We start from the raw sequence: 15846 nt of genomic DNA on the forward strand, positions 1-15846 counted from the left end.
AAAACTCCCTCCCTGTGTGTGTGTGTGTGTGTGTGTGTGTGTGTGTGTGTGTGTGTGTGTGTGTGTGTGTGTCTCTCTCTCTCTCTCTCTCTCTCTCTCTATATATATATATATATATATTGTGTGTGTGTGTGTGTGTGTGTGTGTGTGTGTGTGTGTGTGCTATTCTGAAATAACGCACATAAATAAAAATATTTTTATAATAGAAAAAAACCTTCCATCTCGATAAAATGCATCTGGTGACACACTTACTTGGAAAGCGATCCCTTTCTTATTCCTGGGACTCCGTTCGACTGTACACTCTGTGGTGCAAGCGTTCAAACCCATGCCGACTGGAAACCACTTTCCCCCCATAATACTATTGGCTGTAGAACTCTTGCCACTTCCAGATTTCCCCACGATCAGTAAGCGATACTCCTTCTCTGGAAAGACATTTAGATGAGAACAGCTGGGTTACTTGTATACGTCACTTAAGTTGAAGACAGACTGTATATGACAATACATAATATCAAGAGGCAGTGTGTGTGTGTGCGTGTGTGTGTGTGTGTGTGTGTGTGAGTGACACTGACACTGACACAGGTTTAATTGTGAAGGCCACCGGCCCATTGTGTGTGTGTGAGTGAGTGAGCATGTATTGCACTGAATGGTGATCAGCAAGAGTTTAGTGTGCATGGTCCATCAAAACAGCGAGATGTCATCACCTATTTCTCACATCGGCTTTCCTTTCCACACTGTCCTCTTTTCAGAAGAGTGACCTGCCCATGGATAACGTCAAGCAGCAGGAACAAACAGCTCTGCCATAAAATAATATCTTTTAACTGTTATTGTTTTCTTTTTAATATCATCAGATTCGTTTCCCCATTCATCTGTGTTTTGGTGACGTGAAATCGGAGTTTTTTGTGCGGTGGATTCGGTAGGAGAGTGCTACGAGGTCCATTTGTGCGTCGACCTGTGTTCGTGGCTGTACTTCAGCCATTGTACCGGCGGCCTCTTTAGGAGCGGTGCTCTTCTACCAGAATATTACACGCCACGATTAACACGAAGCCGAAATCAGTATTTACTTTGTTCTTTGTGTGTTAACCCTTTTTTTTTTTTTTTTTTCTTTTCTTTTTCCCCAAACCCTTTTGGGTTTCGTATAGAATTTTTTTTTTTTTTTTTTTTTTTTTAAACCTGAATATGACGTCTTGCATTGACGTAACTGGATGAGGCGACGTTGTCTATACAGTTTGCGTCATTATTATGATGGAATTTAAATGGGGACAGAATGAACAACATCTGACAGTAACCACTCCTTCAAAACAAGTACATTTCAAGTATCAACAATCATCCTTTTCACCAGATCAGTTAAACACAGAAGAACGGTTTCTTGTTTTATTAAAAGATTCGGGAAATGACTCTCTCCAGTTGCGACATTTATATCCACATTACCATAAAAAAGCCATCCAGTCTGTAGTTGGAGAGGTGGAATCTGTAACAAAACTGAGACATAATAGTTTTTACGTCCAGTGTAAAAACGAGTGACAACGTAAGAAGTTGTTACAGACGCAAAGCATCGCGGGCATTTCTGTCTTAGCTTCAAAACCTGACCCGAAAACAGTGGGAATAGTTTTCCGAGAAGTTGACACGAGCTTTCTTTCCACTATACCTATTGTGAGCGACAGTCGGAAAATCCATCTGAAAAACGGGAGACCAGCGACAGTGATAACATTCAAACTTCATGACCTTCCAGAAAAACTAAGCTTTGAAAATGTCCATTTAAAAATATATCCATATTGTTCTCCAGTCGTAAGATGTACTTTTTGTCAATTGTTACATCACACTAAAAAATATTGTTCCAGCAATACTCATCGATGCAGCAGATGTGGACAGTCGTCTCATTCTCGAGACAAATGTACTGCTGAAAGGTTTTGTTGGAACTGCAAGGGAGACCATTCAGCTGCTTTCCATGGATGTCCGGCCAAAATCGTCGCAAGAGAAGCGAATAAACTGAAATCTAAAACTTACATTTCATTTCAAGAAGCACTTCGACAGGCAAGGTTGAATACGAATCAAAATGTGTGCGAAAAAAAGAAATCATATGCAGAAGTTGTTAAAGCTTATCATAAACTGTGTTCCAAGTCTACACAGACAGATGTTCATTATGACAGTGTGTCAACACAGACTGAGGTCTTTGATGGAAAATTAATGTTGAAAAATGTATATGATGATTACACGGTATCATCAGAACGTAAAACTTCCGGTCTACATGACGTCCATTTGTCATCTGCAACAAATCCTGATCTTCACAACAACCACCTGCCATCATCATCTGAGGAGACATTACCTATTCTACATGACGACCACCCGACATTGTCACCTAAGGAGACATCATCTGGTTTGCAAGACGGTCATCTGATATTGTCATCGGAGGAGACATCACTTGATCTACAAGAATACCTTCTGAAATCGTCGTCAGAGGAGCCATCACCTGTTCTCCACAATGACCATATGACATCATCATCTGAAAATGCTTCACGTGTTCTACACGATGACCACCTGACGTCGTCATCTGTAAAGACATCATCGGGTATACATGAAAGCCTTCCAACAGCATCACCTCAGCAGACATTACATAATCTACAAGACGACCACCTGACGGCGCCAACTGGGGAGACAACTCCTGATACACATGACCACCACCTGCCGTCATCATCAGAACAGTCATCACTTAGTCCACATGAATACATAACATCACGATCTAAGCAGTCATCACCTAGTCTGCATGACGGCCACCAGACGTCGCCATCTGGGGAGACAACACCTGGACTGTATGACTACCAGAGGTCGTCATCAGTGGAGACAACGACTGGTCTATATGAAGAACTTTTTACGTCGTCATCCGAGGAGATGAAACTACAGCTTGTTAACTACCTAACATTGCATCAAATCAGTCATCACATTGTCTACACGAAGAACACCTCATCACCTTGTATTTTGATAGTATAAGGCCCTTTATCTATCATTATCTTAGTTTTAAATTCGGATATCTCATTATCTAATGATATTTTTTGTCTACGATTCATTCTAGCTGATAAATGACTAAGAAGTTGCAAATAACATGTAGGAATCTATCAGTCTTGCAGTGGAACTCCCGCTCTTTGAGTACAAATATTGATAATCTGCGTGCTTACCTTTTTGAAAATTCTCATCATATTCTCCTTTTTCAGTCATTGAATGTTACTAAAAATAAGTTACCGAATCTGAAAGGTTATTATTATCCTCCGGTTTATCATATAAGCGAGGATACTGACAAGATTAGTACAGCTATTTACGTACAATGTGGTTTGAACTACGCAAGTGTCCATCCATCTCCTATTTCAAACTATACTGAAAAGATTTCAGCTACGTTTGTAAAATTGCATGTCTCTAATAATCAAATCATACATTTTGCGTCAGTCTACCATCCCAAAGGTCCAAGTAAGCAAAATACAAATTGGTTGCGAACATTAAATTGCTCAAAAGAAAGATGGATCGTCGGGGGAGATTTTAATTCCCATGCTCCCTTCTGGGATAGTGATTGTCAAATAATATCTCATCCTGACTTTGTTGAAAATATTGTTGATTCATCATTGCATTTACTTAACGATGGGAGGATTACACGTATCCCAGATGTGGCTCATCATAGAGCATCGGCACTTGACCTAACCTTCATATCACCATCTCTAGCTTTAACAGTACAGTGGGATACTGGGGATGATCCACTAGGCAGTGATCATGTGCCAATCACACTGTCTTTTAAGGATTGTAATATATCTAAATACAGCGGAGAAGACGAAATCCCAAAATTCAATTACAAATATGCAAACTGGGAAACATTTTAAAACTATCTTACGAACATTTCTGAAAGTGAAATTTTTTGTGAAGATTTAAATGTTTTTTATAACAACTTTCAAAAATCAATTATTGGAGCTGCTGAAATAGCAATTCCCAAAAAAGGTTCAAAGAGGAGTGACATTTTTTCTGGAAATGTTTGGTGGAATGATGCATGTGCGGAGGCGGTAAATACAAAGAAACTAGCACACCTAACATGGTTGAAACTCAGAAAAGTATGTGATGAAGATGTAAAAGAAGCCGCTCATAAAGAAATGTGTTACACAAAAATCAAGGCGAATAGAATCATAGCCCGAGAAAAAAGACAATACTGGTCACAATTCTGTTTGAATGAAGTATCTGACCATAAGGATATGAAGAAAGTGTGGGCCAAAATGAAAGAAATGAAATCAGGCATTGTTCTCCAAGACTATCCTATTAAAACAAAAGATAAAGAGTTTCTGTACCCTCAAGAGAAGGCTGAAGAATTTGTTTGTATGTATTCTAAAACAGGCAGTGTAGATAGTTTGTCAACTAAACAAAAGACTTTAAGAGAGGAAGAAGAAATCAGTGACAAATATAGAGATCCTACCCCACAAAATGATAATACAATCAATTCGGCAATAACTTTACATGAGGTAAAGAACGCTATTCATTTGTTGAGTAACAAAAATGTGTCAGTTGGTAAGGATGTAGTATCTTACACCATGTTAAACCATTTGCCAGAAAACTGGTTGATTATATTACATACATTATTTCAAAAGTGCTGGGAATGTGGACAAATCCCTGAGGTATGGAAAACTTCCATTGTAACTCCTGTATTAAAACAGAGTAAACCTTGAACAGAAGCTTCGAGTTATAGACCTATTTCGGTTACCTCCCACGTTGGGAAAGTCATGGAGAAAATTGTAAATATTAGAATGGTGTATTTCTGTGACAAAAATAACATAATTCCGTCAGCTCAAACTGGATTCCGGAAAGGAAGATCTACAATTGATCATCTGACCCGTCTCACTACCCAAATTAAAAAACAGTTTTCTAAGCGAAAAAGTATCCTTGCGTCCTTCTTCGATCTTACTAAAGCTTATGACCGAGTGTGGCATAGCAGACTGTTATTTAAGCTGAAACAAATTGGTCTGTCGGGTCATGTTTATGACTATGTTAAATCCTTTTTAAGTGGGAGATATATAGTGGCAAAAGTGGGAGTAACTTTATCAACCTCTAGGCCTATAAACATGGGAATCCCGCAGGGTTCCATTATTTCTCCATTGTTGTTCAACATTATGCTTTATGATTTACATACATGTTTTTCATCATCTACCAAGCTGGCTCAATATGCTGATGATATTGCTATATGGATTCAGACATCCTTGAGGAAAAGGACAAGCCTACATTACATAAATTATGTACAGAAACATTTTCAGGGTGAACTCGATAGACTGAGTAGCTATATGCAATCTAATGGTTTTGAGTTTTCTGTAGAAAAAACACATTTGATCCTCTTTAATAATGGTTAGAATCCCAGCAAACTACCACGTTTTTTTTTTAGGAGGACGTGAAATATTTTTCAAGTCGGAAATCAAATTTCTTGGGATCCTATTTACTTCAAAACTAAACTGGAAGAAACACATTGATTCAATGGTGACTAAAGCAGTTAAAAGTTTAAATTTCTTAAAAATTGTAAGTCACTCTCCTTGGGGACAAGACTCCAAAATTCTTTTACATTTAGCGACATCTCTCGTAAGATCAAGATTGACCTACGGTCAAGAAATTTTCTTTTCTGCTCCGCCGACGTTCCTAAAGAAGCTGCGAATAATTGACAGTAAAGCTGTGAAACTGGCTTTAGGGGTACCTGTGCATACTAAGACCTCAGAAGCCTATAAGCTTGCGGGTATTCTACCACTAGATGAAATCAGAAAATTAAGTTCTGCTAAATATATTGTGAGATGTACAGCAGTGGATGATTTTGAGGAATTAAATATTAGGTCTGATATTGATTTTCCAAAAAATGCACAAAATAATTCAAATCTACAAACCATTCGCACATATGTGTCAGATATTTTAAATTCTTCAGACATTGATTTGCATGATATGGCACCTCGTGTTCTGGTGCCACCTGTCCCTCCCTGGGAGTTAACAAAAGCAAACGTCAACATATGTGCTTCTGACACAACAAAAGGAGAATCTCCACATATAATAGCAGCATCTGTCAGAATTGAATTAGAAGAAAATTTTGATTATCATTTAAAAGTTTACACTGATGGCTCGGTCCTGGATGATAGCAGTGCAGGATCTGCTTCTGTCATTCCTGACCTAAAAACAGAAAAATCATATTATTTAGGTAAGGGACATTCAATTTTTACAGCTGAATTGGTGGCCATCCTTATGGCTTTAAATCATCTTGTTGATATACCAATCATAATAAGTAATATCCTATTTTGTGTTGATTCTCAATCTGTCTTAAAAGGTTTGCTCCTTTTTGAGAATAATCAAAGAGAAGATTTATTTTTTGAAATTAGGTATTTATTGCACTCCCTATTTGTGAAGGGTACAAATGTTGATTTTTGTTGGATACCATCCCACACTGGATTCCGTTATAACGACCAAGCAGATAGGGCAGCAAAAAGGGGAGCAAAAAATCATATAGATAGTATAAAAGTATATTGCCCATTGTCATACAAGGAAATAAGCAATATACTAGAAAGAGACTTTTATAGGTGCTTGAATTCAAGTCTAAAACCTCGTCAGTTGACTCTCACAGACTTTGGTCCGATTCGCAGACCAATTCTGAGCTTAGCTCTCAGACTATTATCAAATTCATTACGGACCAAGTATTGTTCTAATGTCAAGTGTATATGCTTTAATAACCTGACAATTGAGCATATAATTTTTCACTGTAACTTGATGAAGCCTTTTGTACACGAAAGTGTGTCTTCACAAGTGACTGAGAACGTTGATGTTTTTGACTTTTTGCATTCATTATCAGTTGTTTCGCTTGTCAGTTTAACGACTTCTCTTTTACGAAGTCCTTTAAGTAATTTCCTGTAACTGTATTTAGAGGGTTTTTTTTTTGTTTTTTTTTGTTTTTGTTTGTTTGTTTGTTTGTTTGTTTTTTCTTTCAAATTTCACCCACATTTTTACCCTCATTTGCCCAGTTTCCCCAAACCCTCCATTCATCCACATCTCCCACCCCTTCTAACCGATAATACTCAGATCTATTCATAAATACTTTTACAAAATGTCTTCAATCACCGATATGTGTGACGGGACATTAAACAAAAAATTCCTTCCTTCCTTCCTCTTTTCACTTGTGCATTATGCGGAGGCTTTATATTCTTAATAACGATTCTTACCAGCTATTCATTAAGCTGTTTGATTCACGAGTTCAACCAATACTACAGTATGGGTCCGAATTATAGGGATAAGAGAAAGCCTCAGTTCATTGTGAGTCAGTTCACTTGTTTGCAGTTAAGAAGTATGTACGAGTAGATATGCATACATACAATGATCTTGTTTATTGTGAAACAGACAGATATCCTATGTATGAGAGTTCTGTAGTTAGCTGTATTCGTTACTGTTTCAAGTTAATTCAGATAGAAACATTTAGACTACTATACAAAGCATATGAACTGTTATACGACGTAGGTGTAAATGGAAAGAAAACTTGGTTTCAATTGTTCGTATTTGTTTGTATGACAATGGTTTTGGTGACGTCTGGATAAACCAAGGTATTGGCAGTATGAATGGATTTATAAATGTCTTTCGTCAACGTTTGATTGACTGTAGGTGGCAGAACTGGAATGATCATTAATACAAGTGAACGATTTCATTTGTATAGGACATTTTGTAGTGCTCATGACCTTAAATATTATTTGCAAATGAACATGGATCGACAGTTAAAATATGTAACAAGATTTCGATTTGGCCTTTCCGACTTGAATGCACACCTATTTAGATATAAGTCATGTAGTGATTATGAACTGTTATATCCATTGTGCAGAACATCAAAATGAGATGATGTGCACTTCACTCTCTGTTGTCCAAAACGTAGCGATATTAGAGCTGAACTTATCACTCTTAAATAGTACAGAGATCATTGTCTGTTCAATCTGAGTTTGTTGATGTCACGCACAAAACTTGTTGTTTTACGTAATCTCTCTCTATTCTTGTACAAGACTTTCACAGTTAAAGATAATTATAGCCGTTTCATAGTCTTGTTTTCATTGTTTATTTATCCTCATATTGTGTTTATTGTTCAAATACCGTCTTCATGAGGGGCTATGGCCTATATGAATTCATTCATTCATTCAATGTTTTGAGCATTAGAAAACCCTCAAAACCCACTGCATGACGCAGTCAAAGAACCAAAAGGCAGCCGCCTAGGACGAGGAAGATCATGGATGGGGCAAGCAGAAGACACAATCCAGCTAGTATGCCGACTACAAGACCTGAAAGAAACAAAAGAATGGGAGAAAAACCCCGAAAACCTCAACCATCTATTCAACACAGCCATTTCACCCACTCTAGGAAGACATTGTCGGGAATGGCCAGAGGGCAAAACTGATGCGGAAGTGAAACTACTCATAGAAGAAAACAGTAAAGAAGAGGACATCATCACATACACAGATGGCTCAGTCACCAAAGACCAATCCGGTTGGGGATTCACTGCGAAACAAAATGGAAAAACAGTTAGGGAAGAGAATGCTGCCTACAAAGTCACAACCTCCAGCCTAACAATGGAAGTTGAAGCTGTGACACATGCCCTCCAGTGGCTATCGTCCATCCATACGCCCGGAAACCAACATGCCATGATTCTAACCGACTCAATGAACCTCATACAGAAAATTGAAAACGGAATGGGAAGCCCAGAGTGGCATAAGGCAATGCGCAACTTTCAGATTAAAAAACTCACATGGTCATACTGCCCGGGACATGCAGGTGTTAAGGGAAATGAGCGAGCTGACAGACTTGCTGGTAACGCAACACCAACGAGCGGCCTACATCTAGGAAAATCGGAAATCCTCAGAAAAGTCAAAGAATATCAAAAAGAACAGGTACAAGGCCATCACACCATCGATCGCCTCAAAGAAATAAAAGCAGAGAGAGGGAGTGGCCGTAAGTCTAACATGAAAGGTAGAGCCCGATGCTTTGCTAATCAAACAAATATCGGCATCATTTCCAAACCAACATTGCGCAAATTTCTTCAAAACGGAACAGAGTCTCTGTGGGCTTTTCCAAATACAATAGACTGAGCAACACACTAGACGCTACGTTCTTGGCATCAGAGATCTTTTCCCATCCCTCTTGCGGCCAGTCAGTGGCAGCCTCTGTGCGTGTGTGTATGTGTGTGTTTGTGTGCATGTGTGGGTCTGTATTTTTGAGTGCGTTTGTGAATGCGCGAGAGTGTAAGTGTACACAAGTGTCAGTAGAGTTCTGTGCACGTGCGTGTGTGTGTGTGTGTGTGTGTGTGTGTGTGTGTGAGGGGGAGGTGGGGGTGCGGGAGGAGGTGGGGTAGAGGATGAGGTATGTGAGTGTATGCATGCCTACACTGTGGGAGCAACAGGATAGTGGAACGTATATATATATATATATATATATATATATATATATATATATATATATATATATCTTTGTACATATGTGTGTGGAGATATGGGCATATGTGTGTGCGCTTGTACAAGTAAGTGTTCATCTCTGTGTGTGTGTGTGTGTGTGTGCCGTGGAAGCTGTGATACCTAGACTAGAAATGAGTGTGTGGAGGAGGGGGGTAGAGGAGGTGCAGGGTAATGTGTGTGGTGTGTGTGTGTGTGTTGGAGCTCATGTACGTTTATATGTATTTGACTGTGCTTTCATATCTGTGAAACTGCATGTTCGGTGCATATCTGTTATGCATGTGTGGGTGTATATGTGAATGTGTGTCTTTATGTTTTACATCTATTTGCTTTTTTTTAAATTTTTATTTTTTTACATTATAGTTATTATTTATTATTTATTTATTTATTTGTGTGAGCTTATCTATCATTTATTCACCTTTTTTTTCCCTTCAAGGCCTAAGCGCGTTGGATTACGCTGCTGGTCAGGCATCTGCTTGGCAGATGTGGTGTAGCGTATATGGATTTGTCCGAACGCAGTGACGCCTCCTTGAGCTACTAAAACTGAAACTGAAACTCATCCATTCAACCATTCATTCATTCTGTCTCTCTCTGTCTCTCTGTCTCTGCCTCTCTCCCCGTGGTCATACGGTGGCGCTGTTTACAGACCCATGGCACCACATTTCCCTCCCCCTGTGAACCACCCTGCCTTCCCGCCACTTATGTGGTAGGTTCGGAAAAAGTAATTGCTAACAGCGTGTAATTGCGAACAATTTACAGTCTACTTCGACCTCTTTCTAATACCTTAATGAATATCCATTTTCAAGAACCAGCTATTTCTGGCTATTTCCGCTCTCTTTCTTCTCTTCGCGCACCACTGCCGACCAAGGTTACGAACGTGCTCTCAAAATTCTAAAATCAAGGGAAGCAAGTTGTAGGACTTGAACTTTGACACGGTTTAAAATAATTGATTTGATCAGATATGTTGAATGCGCATCACAAGTGCTGGGAGAATTTAAGAAAGCATTTTGGTGACAGATCAGAACGTCAGGTTTGACAGGATTCTGCAAATAGTGTCGTTTGCAGTTAGACCATAGGATATTTTGACGTGAGTCTATTAATTTGCGGCGAACGATGCTGCACAGTTACTGAGCACTCTCGAAAGGGCGTGTTTGTGTGCGGTGTGGGGTGTGTGTGTTTAAATGTCCGTGTGTTTGTGTGCATGTGTGATCAAAACCAACAATACAACAGTCTGGTGCGATGTTCTAATAATATGTTATGTCTGATGAGTTAAAGACCCGCATATGATTTAATTGTCTACATGTACCCAAATCAGTCGTTCGCAGTTAGACTTGCACGTTCGCATTTACCCTCAGACACCACTGCAGCTGCGTTCTTCACTGGCCTTTTCTCCCTTCTCCGGTAATATGATATCTGGTGGTGGTGTGTCCATCGAGATCGATGATGACCATCGTTGACATCCAGCTGGGGGATGGGGGGAGGGTGGTGGTGGGGTGGGGGGGAGGATGCTCATGAATCTATCTGTGAATGCGCAGATGGCTGAATAGTCCAATCTGCGCACGAAATGTTCGCTGACAGTTGGGGCAGACAAAGACAGGCATATCATTGTCAGGGAGCTTGTTTGCCCGTGACTTTCTGGCCTGCCTCTTCTGAACAGCTGCAGCAGTCCTGTTGGCCTCGCACAACTTGGCGCCTTTGTGCACAGCAGTGCGCCATTTGTCACGGTCCACTGCAGATTCCTACCAGGAGTCAGGGTTGATATCAAACACTTTAAGAGAGACTTTCAGAGTATCTCTGAAGCGCTTCTTCTGACCTCCGTGTGATCTCTTCCCTTGTTGCAGCTCGCCATAGAAGAGCCTTTTGGGCAGCCGATGGTCTGGCATGCGCGCCACGTGTCCAGCCCAGCGAAGCTGGGACTGCATCAGGATGGTGAAGATGCTGGGAAGGGTGGCTTTTGCGAGCACCTCTGTGTCTGGGGTCCTGTCTTGCCACTTGATGTTCAGTAGCTTCCTGAGGCATGTTGTGTGGAAGTGGTTCAGCTTCTTGGCATGTCGTTGGTACACTGTCCAAGTTTCGCAGGCGTACAGTAGTGTGGGGAGAACTACTGCTCTGTAGACCTTTAGCTTGGTCTCAAGACTAATGCCCCTTCTGTTCCAGACATTTGCACTGAGTCTGCCAAAAGTTGCGCTTGCTCTTGCAATCCTGACGTTCACTTCATCGTCGATGGTTGCATTTCGTGACAGTGTGCTGCCAAGGTATGTGAACCGCTCCACCGCACTGAGTCTCTGACCGTTGACTGTGATGTTGGGCTCAACATAGGGTTTCCCTGGGGCTGGCTGATGGAGAACTTCAGTTTTCCTTGTGCTGATGGTAAGGCCGAAGTTCCTGCTGGCAGTGGCAAACTTGTCGACGCTGAGTTGCATGTCAGCTTCAGATCCAGCGGCACAATCATCAGCAAACAAAAAGTCTCTGATGATGTCTGTCATGACCTTCGTTTTTGCTTGAAGCCTTCTGAGGTTAAACAACTTGCCATCTGTTCGGTACTTTAGGCCGATTCCAACATCGCCATCTCTGAAGGCATCAGTAAGCATTGCAGAGAACATGAGGCTGAACAGCGTGGGAGCCAGGACGCAGCCTTGCTTGACACCATTTGTGACAGCAAAAGGAGCAGATGTTTCGCCATTGTGCTGGACTCGAGCCTGCATGCCTTCATGGAATTGGCTGACCAAGGAAATAAATTTCCGAGGGCATCCGTACTTGGCCATGATCTTCCACAGTCCCTCTCTACTCACGGTGTCGAAGGCCTTAGTGAGGTCGACATAGGTGGAGAACAGATCAGCATTTTGCTCCTGACATTTCTCTTGCAGCTGCCTTGCAGCAAACACCATGTCGGTGGTTCCGCGCTCTTTCCGGAATCCACATTGGCTCTCAGGCAAATGACCTAGGTCAAGGTGTGCTGTGAGGCGGTTTAGTAGGATCCTGGCAAGTATCTTGCCTGCGATGGAGAGCAAGGAAATGCCCCGATGGTTATCACAGGCTTGCCGGTTCCCCTTTCGCTTGTACAAGTGAATGATAGATGCATCTTTGAAATCCTGGGGGATCGTCTCTTCTTTCCACATGAGTGAGTACAGCTGATGGAGCTTCTCAGTCAGCACAGTGCCTCCATCCTTGTAGACCTCTGCTGGTATGGAGTCTGAGTCAGGTGCTTTGCCACTGGATAGCAGACGGATTGCTTTCTGGGTCTCAAGAAGTGTTGGCGGATCGTCCAGTGCTTCGTTGATGGGGACTTGTGGGAGACGGTCTATGGCTTCATCATTTATGGAGGAAGGGCGATTTAAGACACTGTTGAAGTGCTCAGCCCAGCGGTGATCAAGGTATTCCCATCTGCACTGAGGAGGGGGGATGATCCTGAGGATGTGGGACCGTAGACTTCTTTTAAGGCATCATAGAACCTCTTCATATCGTGCCTGTCAGCATATCCCTGGATCTCATCAGCTTTGTCACTCAGCCACTTATCCTGCATCTGGCGTAACTTTTGCTGAACAGTCCTGCGGATGGCATCGTACGCATCCTTTTTTGATGTGGACTTTGGGTTGCTCAGGTAGGCTTGATGCAGACGGCGTTTCTCATCCAGAAGCTGCTTGATTTCATCACAGTTTTCATCAAACCAGTCTTTGTGCTTTCTGGTCATGGGTCCCAGGGTCTCTGAAGCTGTACTATAGATCATCTCACGCAGGGTCCTCCAGTCAGACTCCACATTCTGGTTGTCCAGAGAGGCGGATTCCAGACAATCTTCCAGCAGCTCCACAAAGGACTGTTTGATGGTGATGTTATTCAGCTTAGCAACGTTGAGCCGTTTTGGAGCCTTCTGGCCTTGGGGGCGTCTCTTGGGCTGGATTCGAATATTCAGCTTCGAGACTACAAGGCGATGGTCTGTCCAACACTCGGCGCCGCACATGGTCTTTGTTACACGTACATCTTGCCTATCCCTTTTCCTGACGATGACGTAATTGATGAGATGCCAATGCTTTGAGCGTGGGTGCATCCATGACGTCCTGTTACGGGTAGGGAGGCAGAAAACTGTGTTGGTTAGCAGTTCGTGCTCTGCACAAGTCTGAAGCAAAAGCAATCCATTTGGGTTGCAGTGGCCCACACCGTGCTTTCCAATCACTCCATCCCAGGAGATGTAGTCAGAGCCAACTCTAGCATTGAAGTCCCCAAGAATGATGAGCTTGTTTGCTTTAGGGATAGCAGCAATGACAGAGTGAAGGTCCTCGTAGAACTTCGCCTTCACTTCATCCGGGTTGGTCATGGTTGGGGCGTAGGCACTGACAATGGTGAGGTGCTTCTGGCCAGATGCCAGTGGGAGTTTCATGGTCATAAGCCTATCGTTGACTCCCTTTGGGATTCCAGCTAGCTTGCTGACAAGTGCTGTTTTTACTGCAAAACCAACGCCAGCCTCACGTCGCTCTTCGCTTCCTCGTCCACTCCAGAAGAAGGTGTAACCAGATCCCCGTTCACAGAGCTCGCCTTCGCCTGCAAGCCGAGTCTCACTCAAGGCTGCGATGTCAATGTTGTATCTGGCGAGTTCGGATGCAACTGGTGCCGTTCTCCTTTGTGGTCTGTCCGCGTTGTCTCTGTCCAGGAGAGTCCTTATGTTCCAAGCACCAATGGTGAGAGGAACGATTCTTGTTTTTTTCTTTTCTTTCTTTTTGTTTCGACCGCTGATGTAGGGTCCCCGCCAGCCGCGTTATGCTGGCCAGGGTGATATGGAGCAGGCAATTTTTAGGGCACCTTTTCTAGCCCCTTCCTCATGCCAAGGAGGTGAGCAGTGCATTCCTAAAGAGGGCTGCTCAGACGCTCAGACGGCTGCCGAGCTCCATCGCTGCTCCTGTCGACGAAGAACGACCCTATGGCCTGAGCCGCCTGCGTGCAGGTCTGCGGCTGCGACTGCCAGTGTACCCACACCTGTCGTTTCGTCGCTCGCCTGTCGCCACAGGACTTGGGGGTGATGAAATGATGAAGGATGAAAGGTCATTTTGGATGACTGATGACTTGCGCGATGAGTTTGTTTAATTTGAAGAGGAGTTGCGCAACGTCGACCTCACTCTCTCGTCCGGGTCCACCAATTTCCAGTGGCAAGACTAAGTCGAGACGACTGGAGGATGAGCACGGATGCAGTGGATGACCAAGATATCCTTTCGGTGTCTCATCTTGCTCTCTGCACTCCACAGTGCGTTGCTGTAACCGCCTTCCTCTCCGTTGAACCGATAGGTTTCTTCCGCAGATTCTGCCGGATCCAGACTTCGCATGCATGGGTAGACACACCCCGGGTGCCAACTGCGTGTGGCATGCACACAGCACAGTGGAGCTAGATGGCCGTCGGTGGCTCTCCTGAGCCGACGCCCTTTCATGGATCTCCATAAGGGTGTCTAGCCACCCGCCTCACCAGTCCCGGAAGGGAGCAGTGGGAGTGCCGGTTTAGTCGCCGGCAACCCGACCCTGAACAGGTTGTACTGGATTACAGGTTACCAGTAGCAGATCTAATGACCTGACCTGACCTGACCTGACACTCTAACCACAGCAACAACAACCATACTGCTCCGTGTCTCCTCTACCACCACCACCCGCCCCCTCACCCCGCCTCAACCTGCTCCTCCCACACTCTGTCCCCCATTCATTACCTTTCGCTCCTCCTTACCCCCTCCTCACCCCGCCTCAACCTGCTCCTCCCACACTCTGTCCCCCATTCATTACCTTCCGCTCCTCCTTACCCCCTCCTCACCCCGCCTCAACCTGCTCCTCCCACACTCTGTCCCCCGTTCATTACCTTCCGCTCCTCCTTACCCCCTCCTCTCCCGAGACAGACAGACAGGTAAGTGAATGAACAGGCTTTTCACATGCACAAGCACGTATCTATTCTTCATCAAAATGCATGAGAGAGAGAGAGAGAGAGAGAGAGAGAGAGGACAAGACAAGACAAGACAAGACAAGGCAAGACAAATTCTTTATTTTGAGGACAATAGATAAGCACTGGTGTGCTTTTTATATCCAGTCCCCGCCCTGAATAGGGTCTACACTACGCAATACTAAAGAAAATTAAAGCATGGTGTTAGCAGAAATACATAACAGAGGAGAGAAAAAAATAACGAAAAAAATTTTTAAAAAGGGGCGGTGGGGGGGGGGGGGGGAGAAGAAGAAGAAAAGGAACACACACACACACACACACACACACACACACACACACACACACACACATGGCATACAGGCACAAGCATGGTGTTTGTAAAATGCATAGGAAAAAAAATGAACAAACACACACAGCCCACACCGCACCACAGACCAGAATGGTGAGGGAGGTTGTCAGTCAACCATACACATTTTA

The 15846-nt window shown here is 43.0% G+C and overlaps 1 protein-coding gene across 1 annotated transcript in view; it reads right to left on the reverse strand.

Annotated features, from left to right (window-relative positions):
• Positions 1-15846, reverse strand: part of LOC143298690 (uncharacterized) — a 40324-nt gene that overhangs the window by 10888 nt on the left and 13590 nt on the right. The window contains exon 2 of the mRNA XM_076611581.1: positions 253-422. Coding sequence (XP_076467696.1) covers positions 253-422 — 170 coding nt within the window. The remainder of the gene's footprint in view (positions 1-252; positions 423-15846) is intronic.

Source organism: Babylonia areolata, chromosome 24 (assembly GCF_041734735.1).
Source record: "Babylonia areolata isolate BAREFJ2019XMU chromosome 24, ASM4173473v1, whole genome shotgun sequence".
Classification (NCBI taxonomy): domain Eukaryota; kingdom Metazoa; phylum Mollusca; class Gastropoda; order Neogastropoda; family Buccinidae; genus Babylonia; species Babylonia areolata.